This window comes from Hippocampus bargibanti, linkage group LG16 (genome assembly GCF_051943395.1).
Source record: "Hippocampus bargibanti isolate YZ-2025 linkage group LG16, ASM5194339v1, whole genome shotgun sequence".
Classification (NCBI taxonomy): domain Eukaryota; kingdom Metazoa; phylum Chordata; class Actinopteri; order Syngnathiformes; family Syngnathidae; genus Hippocampus; species Hippocampus bargibanti.
In genome coordinates, this window is record NC_142749.1 from 15,354,532 (window position 1) to 15,372,248 (window position 17,717).

Consider the following 17,717-nt stretch of genomic DNA (forward strand, 5'->3'; position numbering starts at 1 on the left):
AGCAAGAGGCGTTCGCGTTCACGGTAAAAACCACGCACGCGCCAGATAATAGGCGGTTAATTCTCAAATCGGCGGGTGGGCACTTTGCACAACAATCCTTCCAAGTCACCCTCTTCACTCCACTGGACTCTTTTTCGTCGTTGACGCGCCCCTAAATTGCTTTTCAGTTTCCCCACCTTGCTTTTTTGAGGTGTTACAGCGGCGTCCACCATGCCATCCCCTCGATACTCGTACACGTTAACGGCCCCGGAGGAACCGGCCGCCGCTTTGCCGGCATCTAAGTCCAACGTGCGGCGTTTGGCTCCGACCTTGTCCCGTTCCAAGTTGATGTCCGCCTTCATGGGACTCATCATCAACCAGGCGAAGGTGAGTGATTATGGACGTTTATTTGGTTAGCATTTCCATTCGAAAAGCTTCAATTTGTTTGTGCGTTATTGGTGTTTTGTTTTCTTTTTCCCCCCAATAATATTACCGACATGATGTCGTGACACGAAGGCCGTTAATTTTGCCACCTCTCTGTAGCCAAGTGCTTATTTAACGTATTATTTATATTATTTATTTAACATTTTATTCAACCGTACTTTTATCTAAAAAACTAATCCAGTGTCAATTTGATTGTGCATTATTGGTGTTTTGTTTTATTATTTTATACGATTATCGACATGATGTCCTTACACGAAGGCCGTTAATTTGTGGAGGCAAGTGTTTATTTAACGTATGCATTTTATTTAATCGTACCTTTTATTTAAAAAAAATCATTCAGCGTCAACTTTTCATTTCACAAAGTTAAATTTGAAACTCAAGATGAATTGCACCCTAACTCCCTTATCTTTGAACTTGATCACGTGCTGTAGACGTACACTCAAAATGTCATTTCTACACTAAGTTACGATTTTTTTTGTATTAAACTTTATGGGTTTACACTGAATTTAAATTCGATGTGTAGTTTTCTCAAATAGATATGTTCGCCGGTTTTCAAATGATAAACAAAGTTAGCCTTAGCTTAGTTAGCCTTATGTTAGCTCTTTCTAACCCGCTAAAGATTTGCAGTTATTATTCTTCGACAACTCATCGTTTCTCAAATTAATTGTAACAGTTTTTTTTAAGTTTTATGGGTTTAAACAGAATTTAAATTGGATGTGAAGTTTTCTCAGACAAGTAGTTACAAATAAAACAACTCTGTCCACCGGTTTGCAAATGTTAAACGAAGTTAGCCTGAGCTTAGTTAGCCTTAGCTTAGCTTACCTCTTGCTAACCCGCTAAAGATTTGCAGTTATTATTCTTTGAGAACTAATCGTTTCTCAAATTAATTGTAATGGTTTTTTTAGAATTGACCGAGGAAAGTTTAAGATTGGGGATTTAACTGAAATCAACTCAGAATGACTGGTAATTTAAAAGCTTTATTTTCCATTACTGTTCAATTTTCACTTGATTATTTTAACCCAGTCCTTACCAAATAGCCATGACCTTCATGCCCTCTCTTTCCCTATGAGCAGAAGCAGAGTCCACAAGGCTTGGTGGGACTGAAGAACCTGGGAAACACAGTAAGTGTCCCGCAAAGTACCCCCAACCCTCCAGAAAGAGTGTCATTTATCTCATGTTTGTTTTTCTGTGTATGTTTGTAGTGTTTCATGAACACCATCCTCCAGTGTTTGAGTAACACTCCCGATTTGAGGGACTACTGCCTGAGAAATGTCCATCAAACAGACCTGAACAACAACAGCAATAAGACCAATTCGGCCCTTGTCGAAGGTAACATGTTGAATTTAGTTCTTGGCTTTATGTGAGCTCTATTAGGAGAACCGCAGGGATTACAGTGAGGTCCCTTGTCATTCATTGTCATTCAAAAACACGATGTTGTTTTTCCAGATTACTGTCATTGAGTTAAGGCGTCCCCCAAGGATCACAGTCAAATGTCATTCACCGTCGCCTATCATAGAAAAACATCCCAGCGTTATCAAAGAGCGTTAGCTAAGTAGGTCCTTGTTTCCTGTACAGTGAGAAAGATAAGATTTTCTTGCGATCCCTCGGTCTTATCTATATTCAGCATGGCGTTATGTCAAGCAAGCATATATGATGTTTGTTGCATAAGACCGTTGAGTCATTTTTTTAGTACGTCCAAGTATAGTAGGTCAGGTTGAGTTTGTGTTCCTGTCTTTGAGATACAGGAGATTAGACGGCCTTTGATCTGAACTATTGGAAGTGTTGTTGTTCGTCATTGAAAGCAAACATGGCTTTTGTCAAGCTTTGATCTTTTTTTTTCTTCTTTTCATTAGAGTTTGCCAAGCTGACTCAGAGCTTGTGGACATCGGTCAACAATGACACCTTCATCCCTTTGGATTTCCACAGCCAGGTGCAAATTTGCGCTCCCAAATTCGCCGGTTGCAAGTAAGTCACGTCCTCGCTGCAATATACATTCAATGATACCTCCGTTTACGAACGCTTTAGCTAACAAACTTCACTTTACAATCATTAAATTCGCAACAATATAATCTTGGCATACAAAGTAGTTTTCCTGAAAAACATGGAGCGCCACGGCAGCTGGCGGACTAGTTTTCAGCGCATGAACACCAAACCACACGACCGAACAGCACCATGGTACTGGGGCACTCGTTTTCCACACCCTCTTTGAGTGCAAAGGTGGTTTGTTATCAAGTGAAGTACTTTTGCTATTATGGGACTGAAAAAGACCCCATCACAGGCTAGAGTTCAGCCGAAGAGGACACAAAACAAAATTACGGTCGAGCAGAAGAAGGAGATCATCGAGAAACACGAACGAAATGTGCGTTTGTGTGACTTAGCGTCCCAGTACCAGTATGCTAAGTTGACCATTGCTACGTGTGGCTAAGGGTGTTTCTGTGGTGTCTAAGCAAAGGTCTCAGGCAATAGAAGAGGTTGAAAAACTTCTGTTGATTTGGATTAACGAAAAAGCAGCTAGCAGGGGACAGTGTGTAAGGGTATTATCACAGAGAAAGCAAGGCAACTTCACTTGGATATCAAGACACAACTACATCAAAGACCATCACAAAGGTAAATAAAATGACTTTATTATACAGTACAGTTTATTTCTTTCATCATACTACAACAGCAACTGACTTAATATGCATAAAATAAGGTCTATTTTGTGTAGTTTTAAGGCTTATTTAGGAGAATTTTAGATTTTAGGGGACCTGGAAATGGATTGTTCTCATTTTGAATGGTTTCCTATGGGAAATTAATGTTTGGAAGACACACTTTTCGCCTTACACACACTTTCTGGGAACCAATTAAGTTCGTAAACTGAAGTATCACTGTGTTTTTGTCTTCACTTTTTCGCATCCTGGAGTCAACCGGTTGACCCCCCTCACCTGTCCCGTTCTTCATCTTATACAGTCAACAGGACGCTCAGGAGTTTCTCCGTTTCCTACTGGACGCCCTCCACAACGAGGTGAACCGAGCGACGGCGTCCCCCAGGGCGTCCGTCGAGGACTTTGACCACCTCTCGTAAGTCTTTAGCTTCATGGACGCCGGGTCACTTCTGCTCCCAATAAGTCACTCAGTGACCGTAAAGTCACAAGAGAATTTTTTACAAGCGCATTCTTGAATGTCAACCATCTTAAAAATGACCTGCTTCTACAGCATTTTTTTTTTATTCACTCATAAAAAAACGCCCACGGGAATACTCAATCCAGGACAGCATGCTGACCTAGTAATAGTTTTGTCTGCCGCATGTGTATGTGTTTTCCCGGTTGAAATCTCAGTTTAGGATTTTTTTTTTGTATTTTTATTTAAGATTTTCACGGCCATTTTGTTGCCTGCTACACAGGACTGACGGAAAGCATTTTTGACTTTGACTTTTGATTTTGTTTCGTTCTGATAACTACGTGAGGTTACATGTCGATAATCTCATGGTCACGTTTTAAAGTCAGCTTTATTGTTAAATATGCTAATGTGCATGACATACAGCACAGATGAAATTAATGTCCTCTCGGACCCAGGGTGCAATGTGGCTAATAATGTGGTCTTGCAGAAAAAAAAAACTAGAACAAAAATAAGAGTTTAGTACAGCGTGTAGCGTGTACTCAGAGTTCGGTTAGTGTGGCAGTGGGAAGGGGCAGGGGAGGCGGGGCTGGGAGGGAGTTGAGTCTCCTGACTGCCTGGTGGCAGAAACTGTCCCTGAGCCTGCTGGTCTTGGCTCGGAGACTCCGCAGTCTCCTACCCAATGGCAGCAGGCTGAAGAGGCTGTGGGGTGGGTGGGTTTCGCCAGCGATCCTGATGGCTCTGCGGGTGACATTTTGTTTCAGAATGAATAAAAACAAGTGTGGAAAAGGAAGTTTAACGGCTATTTTTGTTTTCTTTGTAGCGATGACGACAAAGCCAAACGGATGTGGAGTGTCTATCTGCAGCGGGATGACAGCAAAGTCATTGGTGAGTGTTTGTTTGGCGATGGCTTTGCGCCTATCTCAACTTAAAAATTAATAATAATAATAATAATAAATTTAATATACAAGCGCCTTTCAAAGCATCTTTAACTCATTCACTGCCATTCCTGAATTGATTCAGGAATTGAAAAGCATGACGTGGAGCGCCATTCCCTGAATTTGTCCGATAAAGCGCCGGTCAGACCTCTGGCAATGTGTTTCCACTTCCACTAGTGGGCAGCATTTGCCTTTTGTCCATGTTAATAATAATACATTTCATTTATAAGCGCCTTCCAAAACTCAAGGTCACTTTACAGTCACAGGATAAGTTTTTCTGTGGGTGAGCGGGAGCCACACATGCCAGCGTTCACTCAACCCAGAAGTAACTCAAATGGATAGAAGGCTAACTAGCTAATAGATAGCTGCTGCTACTACGACTAATAATAACACTTTGTATTTATAAGCACAGTTCAAAACTGTCAAGGACATAGCTAATAGGTAACTAGCTAGCTAGATAGCTAATAGCTAGCTAGCTTTGCATTAAACTACTTAGCACATTCAACTAGCCAGCTACTAGATAGCTACTAGTAATAATTAATTGTATTTATAAGCGCCGATCAAAACTCTCAAGGACATAGCTAATAGCTAGCGCTTTGTTACACCTTCAGCTGTCTTTAAAGCGCTATATCGATATGTATTGTATTTTGTACATCCGCCCCCATTTCATGCTCAGATAACTACAGACCCATATAACTTAGGAATTACAGTAAAGTCTCGTTATATCGATATCGGATATATCGATAGTCCCGGTTATATCGATACTATTTCTATGCACGCACGGAGAAAATTACATGCAAACAGGGTCGGATATATCGATAGTCCCGGTTATATCGATATTTTTCGGACTCCCTTGAATATCGATATAACGAGACTTTACTGTAACTCTTTTTTTGATGAAAAGAAGAGAGTATGAGGTTTCTTACTCTGAATTGAATGTCAAAAAGTCAATATTCTGTGGGTCCTGCAATTTGAGTGACAATGACAAAAACCCTGGCACTGCAGTGGACACATTTTTGCACATCATCTGGGAGTGAATGAGTTAAGATGGGGAAAATGTCTGTTGTAGATCTCTTCGCCGGTCAGCTGAAAAGCACCCTGACCTGCACCGTGTGCGGTTTCCGCTCCGACGTCTTCGAGCCTTTCTGGGATCTGTCCATCCCGATCGCACCGGTCAGAACCGCCCCCTGCCACTCTTGGATAAGCTCGCCCGTCGCCGTTGTGTTGTGTTGTCTCACTGGCGTTACATCCGCAGATCATCTCCGGCGAGGTGACTCTAAAAGATTGCCTGAGGGCCTTCACCGAGGAGGATGTGTTGGACGGAGATGAAAGACCGGTAAGACCCCGGCATCTTTTTTAAAATTTATTTAGTTAGTTATTTTTTGTGTTGTTATGACGGAAAAAATGGCCTCACTGCTTTGTTATGTTTCTCCCGCGCAGACTTGCTACAGATGCAAAACCAGACAGAAATGCACCAAACGATTCAGCATTCAAAAGTTCCCTCAGATTCTTGTGCTTCGTATCCTTCAAAAGAAAATACCTTATTTTTATATGTTGCACCGGAGTATAAGGCGCACCCCCAATGAATGAAAAAAGTTTTCCAAATATATGAAAGTTTTCAAATGTGAGGCACACCACATTATAAGGTGGCTCAACATTACTTTACATATGAGGCGCACCTATGTATAAGGCGCAGGGTCATCTTTTCAAAGAAATCAAGGCTTTTGGTTGCGCCTTATACAGGTAACATCCAACTTACGACCACCCGTACTTACGACCTCCACACTCTATTTTTAATATTTTAAGAGGAGGAGTTTTTGAGTCATTTAGCCTCCGAGTCTCTATTCGACATTTTGAATGGCTTTCGACTTACGACCATTTTTACTTACGACCGTTTGGTCGGAACGGAACTCGGGCGTAAGTCGGATGTTACCTGCATACCGGAAAATACAGTAACCAAAAACAACCCGCCTGATATCTTGGCATGAAGAAACCTCTCTGTTCAAGTAAGTTGAGGAGCTTCATTTCAACAAACGCTTATTATCAACCTCCTTGACTCGCCACCCCACTTCAAGACCTGAAGCGTTTCTCAGAGTCCAACATCCGAGCTAGCAAACTGTCCACGTACGTCAATTTCCCCCTCAAAGACCTGGACCTCAGGGAATTCGCCTCAGAAGACGGCGGTAAGTCCCACGACATCCCGCAGAACTTTCCTGCTGCTTACTGTTACTTGATTGTTCGTATCGTCCCTTACAGAACGCGCCAATTACAACCTTTACGCCGTTTCCAACCACTCTGGCAACACGGTTGGCGGCCATTACACGGCTTATTGCAAGAACGCAACTGTGGGCGAGTGGTACAGTTTCAACGACTGCAGGTTGGTCTTTCGTTAAAGTCCTTTGGCCCAAACTATAGGACATTTACATACATACAAGACAGTGATACCTCGGTTTACGAACGCCTTGGCTTATGAACTTTTCGGTTTATGAAAATTTTACCTTGGCATACGAACTTTTTTCGAACAGCTGCCTCAATGAATGATGAGTTGTTCACGAACGAGCCCGTTCTTCTAACAACAAAATGGCAACCGGCTGTTTTTGTCCTCTATTTCCCGCCTCCAGTCTTTGGTTAAAGCCACGTGATTGGTCAAGAACACAGCAGTGGTGGTTTAAACATTAAAGAGACAGGCAGACAACAGTGAGAGTTTCAACTTTGATAGTTCAAAGGCAGAGTGTAGACTGCAAGGTTAAGATATCCCATCAATAAGGCTCCACAAACAACCCGCACAAGCCATCTGTACACTTGATGCAAAAAGTTATCAACCCAGCTAAACAGAACACAATTGATGAAGAACTAGATACAATTATCACAGAGAAAGCACCTACATGGGATCATTCCTCAAGATGTTGAAAGAAGAAGGCTTGTCAAGTGTTTAATGCTGAGGAAACCGGCACCTCCATTCCATCAAGCCATCACAAAGGTAAATAAAACGACTTTATTATATAGTACCGTTTATTTCTTGAATTATAATACCAATGTGCTAACATTTACTATATATATACAATAAGGTATATCTTGTGTAGTTTTAAGCATTAGAAAATTAGAAAGTAGAAAATTGTTTTATGGGGACCTGGGAACCGATTATTCTCATTTTAATGGTTTCTTATGGGAAATTAATGCTTGGGATACACACTTTTCGCCTTACACACTATGTCTGGGAACCAATTAAGTTCGTAAGCCAAGGTATCACTGTCCCATCAAAATTGTAGCATTTTTAACCACAGCGTTGTGTGTGTGTGTGTATGTGTAGGGTGAGCCACATGTCCTGTAGCCAAGTGCGTAGCAGCAACGCTTACATCCTCTTCTACGAGCTGGGCAAAAATCTGATCTTTCACCTTTAGGTGACGTCACGTTACAAAAAAAGAAAAGTAACCCAGGAAAAGAGACGTGAAGGGTTCACCGTTGGGTGTTAGCGCCATCTTGTGGCTCAAACTGTGACAAACGTGTCATGGATGAACTGAAATCCGTAAACTGGGTTGTTTTTTTGAGGAGTATTTTTTTTCTATGCACTTTATAAACATGGACGACATCGACATTTGGAGAGTTAAAAAAAAGGTGTCAAACTTGACTAGTATTTTGTAATTTGTTTCCAGTTCTTTGTAAAGCCAATAACGGTGTAACAGGAAAAGAAAAAAAAACAGGTGCTGAATTTGTATATTGTGTTTGTTTGTATTAAGCATTAAAGTTCATTGCAAAATTACCTGGCTTCGCTTTTCATTGTTGAGAAAAAGGTGCTTGAATCTTAATTATGGAAAAATAACATTACTTCATCATCACAGATTTTAAGCGTTTTTTTCATGGTTATGTTGCAAGAAATTGATTTGACTTGTCCACAAAAAATATCCTGTCCATTTTTTTTTCATATCTTCTACTGAATGTTTTTGTCATGAAATAAGATTAGCAGTGATTATATAGAAAAAATAACCGAGAAAAAAACGTCTTCTTTTGTAGTTTTTGAAATCACATATTTATTAAATGAATATTTATATCGATGTGTATATGTATTTATTGATAGTTGTAACTTGAGTGCGCCGAGAACGAGACAACAGGAACAAGCTAGAAGACGCATCCAGGTGCGATTTTACATAATAAAATTGTGAAAGTGTATCGATGTTAGATATTTTTTAATAGCTACGTTTTCGGCTCGAGTACGCCTACAAAAAACGAAACCGGGATGTGTGAACGCACTTGAACTTCAATTAATTTCTGTATTTCCATCCCAATAGGAAAACGCACCAGGACCAACGAAGTGGGAACAAGTCGACACTCACTGGTACGAATTTTCAAGTGTATTCATATTCCGCATCGACACCATATGGGCTTTGGCATGGCGAACAAGTTTTTTTTTTTTTTTGTCACATAGCGACCGAAGTGAAGCTGTGTTTACACACACGGACTAATGGCCTTGCTGACCATAAAATCCAGAAGGACTTGATGCGGTGTAAAGTCCATTTCTGACACAGGTGATTGAAGCTGTGAGCACTGTCCCCTTTCGCTGTCTACTTTACCACGTCGAATATGTTTATTTTCCCCAAACTCGCGGTTTAGTTTACAGCTAAAATGTATAAAGTATGTATTCATCGTTTTACCAACACACAACCATGAAAAATTATCGGTGTAGTACTACTAATAAAGCCATTGTAGGGAATAATTAGTTCCGGTTACTGAGGCTAGCTTGTTACATAGTAGCTGGTTAGCAATTAGCCGGTTAGTGAAGCTAAAATATATCGATCTGAATTTGTGTAAAAAAAAATCCCTACCATCTTATCAGTTCAAACACAGAGCAAAATAATAATAACGATAGTAGTAGTAGTAGTAGTAGTAGTAGTAATAATAATAGTCGTAGTAGTAGTAGTAGTAATAATAATAGTCGTAGTAGTAGTAGTAGTAATAATAGTAATATAATAATAATACTTTCATTTCTTTCATAACTTTGCTGCTGTGAAATGTAAATTTCTCCACTGCGAGACTAATAGCAAAAAAATAGCAAATCCAATCCAATAATAATACATTACATTTTAAGCACCTTTCAAAGGACACGTTACAGTCACAGACAAGCATAGGTCCTATAATAAATAAAATATAATCACAAATAGAATGCAATAAATAAAATAATAATAATAATAATAGTAATAGTTGTAATAATAATAGTAGTAATAATAATAATAGTAGTCATAATAATAGTAATAATAATAATAATAATAATAATAACAATAAACTTGTTAGTTATTCAACAAGTGTGGTCTATTATTATTATTATTATTATTTTTATTATTATTATTATTATTATTATTATAGAGCTAAGTTGAGCTAGTTGGCTGAGGAAAAATAGTCAAAAGATGTCGATTTAAGGAATATGCACTGGGGTGCAACTAAAGATAATTATGTAATTAGTATTGTGATTTATATAATTCTTCTGTTCCTTTCGGCTTTTAGTATTATTATTTATATAATTATTAATTAATAATTGTCATGGTGTTTTCCACTATCTTTGTGATTGCCATATTTTCTGTATATGGTAGCTGTCCACTTTAAGTACTTTGTGACAGATTCAGCTGTTGTTAAAGCGCTATATAAATCAATATGTATTGTTTTTATTAATATTTTCCCATGTTTTGGGGTGTGTACAAAAATTGCCCTAAATTTGTCAAATCTTACAAATTAGCACGGATATGTTGCGTAAAACTAGCATATTTGTCCAACATCAGCTTCATCTTAAGGTATGATTTTGCATGTTATTTTTTATTGTTCTAAAGCCAAACATACCTTTGTTTTTGTTAGTGTTTTTTTTTTTTTGAGCGACCAGTGAACTTTAATATGGTTCTTATATGCGTTTTTATACTGTACTGTATTTGACTACAGAACAGCATAACCATAGTGTGGTAACATCATGAAATGAATCAACTCTTTGTGTTCACAGGGAAGTTATGACAGAAAAGGATACTTGGACTTTAACCTTCTAGGTTAAAGGTAGACAATGGTCATGTTTAATAATATGAGACAAACACGATTTTCAGCAATATTTATTTACCAAAAAGAAAACCTCACTTATGTATAATTAGCCCTTTCAATTTAAATCCAAGTGCACGTAAATGTCTCAAACATATCCTGGCAAAACTGAAAATAATGCAATTCTTATTTGTAATAATTTATTTAAAAAAATATCAAAGTGATTCTTCCTTCTCACACTCTCCCAGTGTACTTGAGTACTCCAAAGATCCCGCCACCTGAAAGGAGAATGAATCACTACAATACCGGTGCACCATTAACACTTGATTTGGATCAAAAATTTGGAAAATGGAATCTCAGACTAGATCATGTGATCAAGTGAACATACCGTAATGCGTGTGAACCGACGTCACAAATGTTAACGATTTCCGTGTCTTTGAGGAAACAAAGAACGATTTGCAGTTCAAACTAAACTCACCGATAGCGGCCACGCCTGCAATAGAACCAATTGTGATTCCTGCGATGGCGCCGTCTGAAAGCCCCTCAGATCCACCACCACCACCACCACCACCTTGACCCTCGGTGACGGGAGTGGTATCTTCTGATGGGGTAGTTGAATCCGTTGATGGAGATGAGCCAATTGCTTCTGTGGTCATTGCCGGGGTACCGGTCGTCATGGCTGGATCAGGCGCTGTTGTTGCTGGATACGACGTAGTAGACGTCGAGTCTGGTTGAGGTGTCGTTGGGACATTTGAGGAAGGAGCAGATGTACCCGGAGATGGAGTAGGTTCCATCGCGGATGGACTTGGGGAAATTGAGCTTGTCTGCCCTCTGCACAGCATGGCTGTTAACGCAAAAAGAAGATGGGATGTACACACACCTCTTTAAAGTTAGCTCACAAGTCGCCATAAGTTCCCTGGACTCGGTTTTTGTAGCTCACAGCCAAAACGCAAGGTCGCCGTGAACCAGGAGAAAGGTTTAGATCAGGGGTGTCAAACTCGCGGCCCGCGGGCCAAATGCGGCCCCCGAAATAATATTTTGCGGCCCGCCTTGATATGAAAGATTAATGTTAGTGCGGCCCGCATGATTGATATGAATGAAACTTGTGCGTGGAGCTGAACAAGTAGGCAAGATAAGCAATTTTTAGGACAGTTAATGTTCAATATTTTCTTTATGTTAAGAAAGTTAAAGATTAAAGAACTGTGAATACAGACATTTGAAATTTTATTAAAATAATTAGTTTTCCTGTGTTTTTTTTCAGTCGTCTGTAACTGCCTTATGATCATTACATTATTTTATTTATTACTGGTTCATTAATTTTTTTATTCATTTTTCCCTCTATTCGTTTTATTCATTTTTTGTGTGTTAAAAATAAAGCTTTTCAAATGAACTCATTCACTGTCATTCACACATTTATAATAATACATTTCATTTCTTTTTTTTTTCATTTACAAGCGCCTTTCAAAACTCTCAAGGTCACTTTACAGTCACAGGATATTTTTTCTCTGGGTGAGCAGCGGCAGCCATATGCGCCAGCGTACACTCAACGCGGACGTAACTCAAATAGATAGAATGCCTTTATATAAGTATGTTGAAGGCTTGTATAAGTAACCCGTTTTGGTTTACACTGAAAAATAAATTTTTCAGAAATTTCAAATTCAAATTTCAAATTCAAATTTTAAATTTAATCTGGAATTGAAAAGCATGACGTGGTGCGCCATTCCCAAATTTGTTCCGCTTTGCGTTTTTCGTGCTTGGGTGCCAATAAAGCGCTGGCCATGGCCTCTGGCAAAGTTTTTCCCTTCCACAAGGGGGCAGCATTTCCCATTTTTCCATGTTAACGCTTTGTTACAGCTTCAGCTGTTTGTAAAGCTCTATATAAACCAATATGTATGTATCGCCTTGTATTTTGGACAGCCACCCTAATTTCACGCTCATATAACTCCAGACCCATATTAATTTAGGAAATAACTTTTTTTTTCTGATGAAAGAAGAGAGTCTAAGGTTTCTAACGCTGCATTGACTATTTATGTATCCTTGTTCTGAGTTGAGTCTCAACTCAACAATCTTGTTCTAAAATGAATTTCATCCTCAACTCTTGGCCTTCACTGGCAGTGAATGAGAAAAACACAATTGTGGAGTACTTGTGCGTGACTCCTGTGGAACCCCACAGGAGTCATACTCTGGGCCCAATACGCATTGTTGAAAGTATTTATTTATTTTTGCATTTCTATCTCTAATAGGTTTCTACACCATGTCTGCAACGTGCTACGATGATGAAAACACTCAATGGTCTGGTGGGACGAGAATTGGGTAGGCATTCATCTCACACACACACACGCACACACACACACACACACACACACACACACACACACACACACACACACACACACACACACACACACACACACACACCTTGGACCGCACTCAACAGCAGGCCATGCCTTGGCTCAACAAATGATAATCAGCTTAATCTTTGACTAGTATTGTGCTCTTAACAGGGACAAACCCGTTTTGACAAACATTCTTAATATTTACAACATGATAACCTCTAGTTCTTTATGACGCAGCTTGAGGAAACTGCTACCGATTTTTGCCTCTTGCGTTCCTTTGAAATTATTAAAAAAAAACAACATTTTTTTTAAACGGATTGGCAAACAACTGTAGGACATTTTGGTGATCTGAAAATCTGACAGTTTTCTTTTTAGTTTTCTATTTATAAGCATGTTTTATGTATTTACAGTAAAGTCTCGTTATATCGATATCGGATATATCGATAGTCCCGGTTATATCGATACTATTTCTATGCACGCACGGAGAAAATTACATGCAAACAGGGTCGGATATATCGATAGTCCCGGTTATATCGATATTTTTTCGGACTCCCTTGAATATCGATATAACGAGACTTTACTGTATTATTTATGTATTATTAATTATTTATTCGTTATTTATTTATTCTGTATTTATTCTTTATTTATGTATTCTTTATTTATTCTTTATTCATTCTTTATTCATTATTTATTTATTTATTTATTATTGATTATTTATGTATTATTTATGTTATTTACGTATTACTTGTTTATATGTTTTATTTATGTGTTATTTATGTATTATTTATTTATTATGTATTAGTTATTTATTAATTATGTATTTATTATTTATTGATTATTTATGTATTATTTGTGTTATTTATGTTACTTATGTATTATTTGTTTTATTTATGTGTTATTTATATGTTATTTATGTATTATTTATTTATTATGTATTAGTTATTTATTAGTTGTGTATTTATTTATTTATTTATTTATTTATTTGTTTATTCCTTTCAGCTTTTCCCTTCAGGGGTCGCCACAGCGAATCAGTGTCCTCTATCTAACACGTTTTTATTATATTTAAATTATTATATTTATTTTACTTATGTATTCATTTTTAAGGAGAGGGGCCGGACATCATACCTGTACAAAGTAGGCATAGGCTCAGGGCAAGAAGATCCAATTTCATCCTGTTCATAGTTGATGTTTCAGGGAAAGAAAGGAAAGTCTGTGGGGAAAAAAAAACAACAACAACAACAAACGGCATGATGAATCTGGGCCAAATTAAAAATAATAATAATGTTATAGGCTAAATTTCGGACATTTTTGCTTTAAAAAAAATATCAGAATTACTCTTCACCATTCGAAGTAACACACTAAATACCCAAATAATAACTAACCCTCGAAACATATCACTCTACTGTCGGAACTGTAAACCATAAAAATATCCGTAATATCTATTCTCACCGCATTTGCAGATTTGATGAAATTATCAACCCTCAACTCTTCTAATGTAGAACCGAAATTCAAGTACCCCCAATAAATCCCCCCCAAAAAATGGACGTTTGCTCACCTAGGATTTCTGGAATTGACACCACAATGACGGTGATTACGACGCTTTTTATCCACGCTCACTATTCAGGACCCTCCCTTTTTTATTCGCTGTTACATCCCTCGCACACACACACTTATACACACACATACACACGTCGCAAATACATTGTCCACCGCCAGTGCTATATCTGGATTTTTATGGCTTCCTCATCTGTGATGCGATGGCGCAACACGGCTTGAATCTGTCATTTATTACCTGTACTTTTGGTAATACGTTATTTAGGAGAAAAAAAAAACATCAATGAAATCAATGTCATCATATCGCAAACTTTTCCACTTTTTTTTTCCTGTTCCTGTTGTATAGATTTTTTTTCTCTCGCTAATTTGCCACGTCCTCATTTGATGACATGTGACATCTGTAAAGCTAACATTGTTCTAATGTTAGCATCTGGATGCTATTTTAATTTATAATACAAAATGTTGCAATGATTTTTTTTTTCCTCTAATGATAGTCACAATACAGTGATACCTCGGTTTACGAACGCTTTAGCTCACAAACCTTTCACCTTACGAACATTAAATTCGCGAGAATATAACCTTGGCATATGAACTACTTTTCAGCGGACGAACCAAACCACACGGAGCGCCACGGTGGCTGGCAGACAAGTTTTCCACACCCCGTTTGAGTGCAGGTGTGGTTTGTTATCGAGTAGAGTACTTTTGCTATTATGGGACCGAAAAAGACCCCACCACAGGCTAGTGTTAAGCCGAATAGGACACAAAAGAAAATTACGGTCGAGCAGAAGCAGGATATCATCGAAAAACACGAACGAAGTGTGCGTTTGTGTGACTTAGCGTCCCAGTACCAGTATGCTAAGCGTTTGCACATTGCTACGTGTGGCTAAGGGTGTTTCTATATTGTCTAAGCAACGGTCTCAGGCAATAATATAATAATAATGATAATAAATGTTATTTATAAGCGTCTTTCAAAACTCTCAAGGTCACTTTACAGTCACAGGATAAGCTTTTCTGTGGGTGAGCAGCGGCAGCCACACGCGCCAGCGTTCACTCAACCCGAAATAACTCAGATAGAAAGCTAGCTAGCTAATAGATAGCCAGATAGCTAATAGGTATTTAGCTAGCCAGATAGCTAATGTTTCCTGACTCAAATAGCTAGCTAGCTAGATAGCAAATAGCTAGCCAGCTAGATAGACGTGCATGTATGAATGATGACATAAATAAATAAATAAATAAACACATGGATAAATAAACACCAATAGAAGAGGTTGGAAAACTTCTGTTGATTCGAATTAACGAAAAGCAGCTAGCAAGGGACCGTATGAGTGAGGGTATTATCGCCGAGAAAGCGCGGCAACTTCACCCGGATATCATCACGAGGCAACTACATCAACAACCATCACAAAGGTAAATAAAACGACTTTATTATACTGTACTGTTAATTACTTTAATTACAATACAATAGCACAATTGTTATACATAAAATAAGGTATATTTTGTGTAGTTTTAAGGCTTATTTGGTAGAAAAATTATGTTTTGTGGGGACCTGGGAACGGATTATTCTCATTTTTAATGGTTTCTTATGGGAAATAAATGTTTGGCAGACAAACTTTTCGCCTTACACACACTTTCTCAGAACCAATTAAGTTCGTAAGATGAGGTATCACTGTATTCCGTAGGACACAAAATGCCCTCAGGGCCAAAACTTCAAGACTCCTTCAAAGAGATCACGCAGAGTTTTCCAGATAAAGGTACTGATAAGTTGAACTTTACGTGGGATGTACCTCCTGCACTATAAACCATAAAAATGCTATAAAATTATTTTCTGATGAAAGGAAATTTTCTGATGGTGGACGCTTCATTCACAAGCGCATCGATTCAGTGAAAAAAACAGAATTAAAAACTGTCTCGCTTCAACATAATCACACTCGTTTTGAGGTGGTTATTGAACATTAGCATCGATGATGTAATGACGTCAACAGCAATAAGGAAAAGAAATGTATTCAGGTATCTATATTGAGGAGGAAGTTGCAACTGAGGGATAGCAATCACAATAACACTGGGTGTTAAAACATTACACTATGATCTATTTTTAACCAAGCTATCAAAATGTTTTATCATATATCCTTGATAGTCTTCAATTTCCTTTTTTTGGTTTTTCACTTGGTTGTGTTTCGATCATTGTGAACCTTTTTTCACAGTTCAGATTTATTTTATTGTAATTTAGTTTTTGGTTATTAACAGCATGGCTGGAAGTGTTGATTGTTATTTAATAAAAGGTTAGCTTTGCTTCTCAGATGGTGTTTTTCAGGTGTAGCTAGCAAATAGACGTCTATCCACCAAGATATCTCAAGAGGAAATATGGCGAAGGATGAGATCCGGCACGAAAATCAAGCAATGTAACCCGAGAAAGATGTTAGCATTTTTTTTTTTTTTTTTGCGGTTGTTTGTTTCCAATCAAAGTTAGCTTTAGCAAATATGAGTGCTTAAACCCACAATTCAGGGGGTTCTTTCTACATGTAGATCCATATACTGGTCGTTAAAAACTTCAGAAATATTATAATATCTTCACATAACATGTGTAACAAAAAGGAATAAAACTCTGGAACTTCTGTGTGCAAAAATTCAAAGCAAAATGGGGCATTTTAATATTTTAATGAGAAAGAATTCATTTTGTTGACCTCTTGATACACCCATTCATCCATTGATTTATTTTTCTTTGTGTAGAAGTACTTTGTTACGGCTACCGTCGTTAAATTGTTTAAAAAATTACCCAACATTTTTGAAAGGCGATTATAAATGAAATGTATTATTATAAAAATAAATTCAGTTGCAAGGGGAAAGTTAGGATCGAGTTTTTCAAACGTCAAGCTTTTTTCCTTTTTTCGCTTTAGGTGCTTTTGGCGTCATCTAGCGGCCGATTGTGAGAACGCCATACCCGCCATCTTTATAATACTCATACCTGTCAAATTATACGTATTCCCCGTATTTTATACGTTTTTTTTAATCATTTCAACTAATATACGGCAAACCAGCAAAAGTAATCCTCAGTTGTTTATACACACTATATATATATTTTTTTCTCGCAGCGTACAGTCGGATTGATTAAGGCACAATGTGCGCATGCGCAGTAAACTGCCTTTCACGTTTGTTCGCGTTTTTTTATTATTTCAAATAACGTACGTCGCACTACAACTTTTATACGGGAATTGTAATCATTTATAATGGAAGCTGTTAGCTAAGGTTGAGGAGGTATGTTAAATAATAATACACATTTCACTTTACAGTCAAAGGATACGTTTTTCTTTGGGTTAAGCGTTCACTCAACCCAGAATATCTCAAATGGATAGAAAGCTAGGTA

At 38.0% G+C, this 17,717-nt stretch overlaps 2 protein-coding genes across 2 annotated transcripts; one reads left to right on the plus strand and one right to left on the minus strand.

Moving 5' to 3' along the window:
• Positions 1–49: 49 nt before the first annotated feature.
• LOC148886643 (ubiquitin carboxyl-terminal hydrolase 2-like) lies at positions 50–8,217 on the plus strand. Its single transcript, XM_089017345.1, has 12 exons — positions 50–366; positions 1,497–1,544; positions 1,626–1,752; positions 2,277–2,388; positions 3,373–3,483; positions 4,343–4,407; positions 5,527–5,630; positions 5,713–5,793; positions 5,898–5,976; positions 6,533–6,640; positions 6,714–6,834; positions 7,768–8,217. Exons 1-12 carry the CDS (start codon positions 211–213, stop codon positions 7,856–7,858), a joined length of 1,203 nt encoding a protein of 400 aa, XP_088873471.1. The 5' UTR covers positions 50–210; the 3' UTR covers positions 7,859–8,217.
• A 2,307-nt stretch (positions 8,218–10,524) lies between these two features.
• Positions 10,525–14,274, minus strand: LOC148886644 (uncharacterized). Its single transcript, XM_089017346.1, has 4 exons — positions 14,252–14,274; positions 13,928–14,012; positions 10,945–11,310; positions 10,525–10,744 (listed from the first exon to the last, which is right to left on the minus strand). The coding sequence occupies exons 2-4, from the start codon at positions 13,980–13,982 to the stop codon at positions 10,701–10,703; spliced, it is 465 nt and encodes a 154-aa protein (XP_088873472.1). The 5' UTR covers positions 13,983–14,012; positions 14,252–14,274; the 3' UTR covers positions 10,525–10,700.
• Positions 14,275–17,717: the final 3,443 nt, after the last annotated feature.

Excerpts from the sequence above, each read along its gene's own strand:
- LOC148886643 (XM_089017345.1), top strand. The coding sequence starts at position 211 with ATGCCATCCCCTCGATACTCGTACACGTTAACGGCCCCGGAGGAACCG. Across the intron at positions 2,389-3,372 it reads CCCAAATTCGCCGGTTGCAA|TCAACAGGACGCTCAGGAGT; the intron begins GTAAGTCACGTC and ends CATCTTATACAG. Across the intron at positions 5,794-5,897 it reads TGGACGGAGATGAAAGACCG|ACTTGCTACAGATGCAAAAC; the intron begins GTAAGACCCCGG and ends TCTCCCGCGCAG.
- LOC148886644 (XM_089017346.1), bottom strand. The coding sequence starts at position 13,982 with ATGAACAGGATGAAATTGGATCTTCTTGCCCTGAGCCTATGCCTACTT. Across the intron at positions 11,311-13,927 it reads CCTATGCCTACTTTGTACAG|CCATGCTGTGCAGAGGGCAG; the intron begins GTATGATGTCCG and ends TTGCGTTAACAG. Across the intron at positions 10,745-10,944 it reads TGCAGGCGTGGCCGCTATCG|GTGGCGGGATCTTTGGAGTA; the intron begins GTGAGTTTAGTT and ends TTCTCCTTTCAG.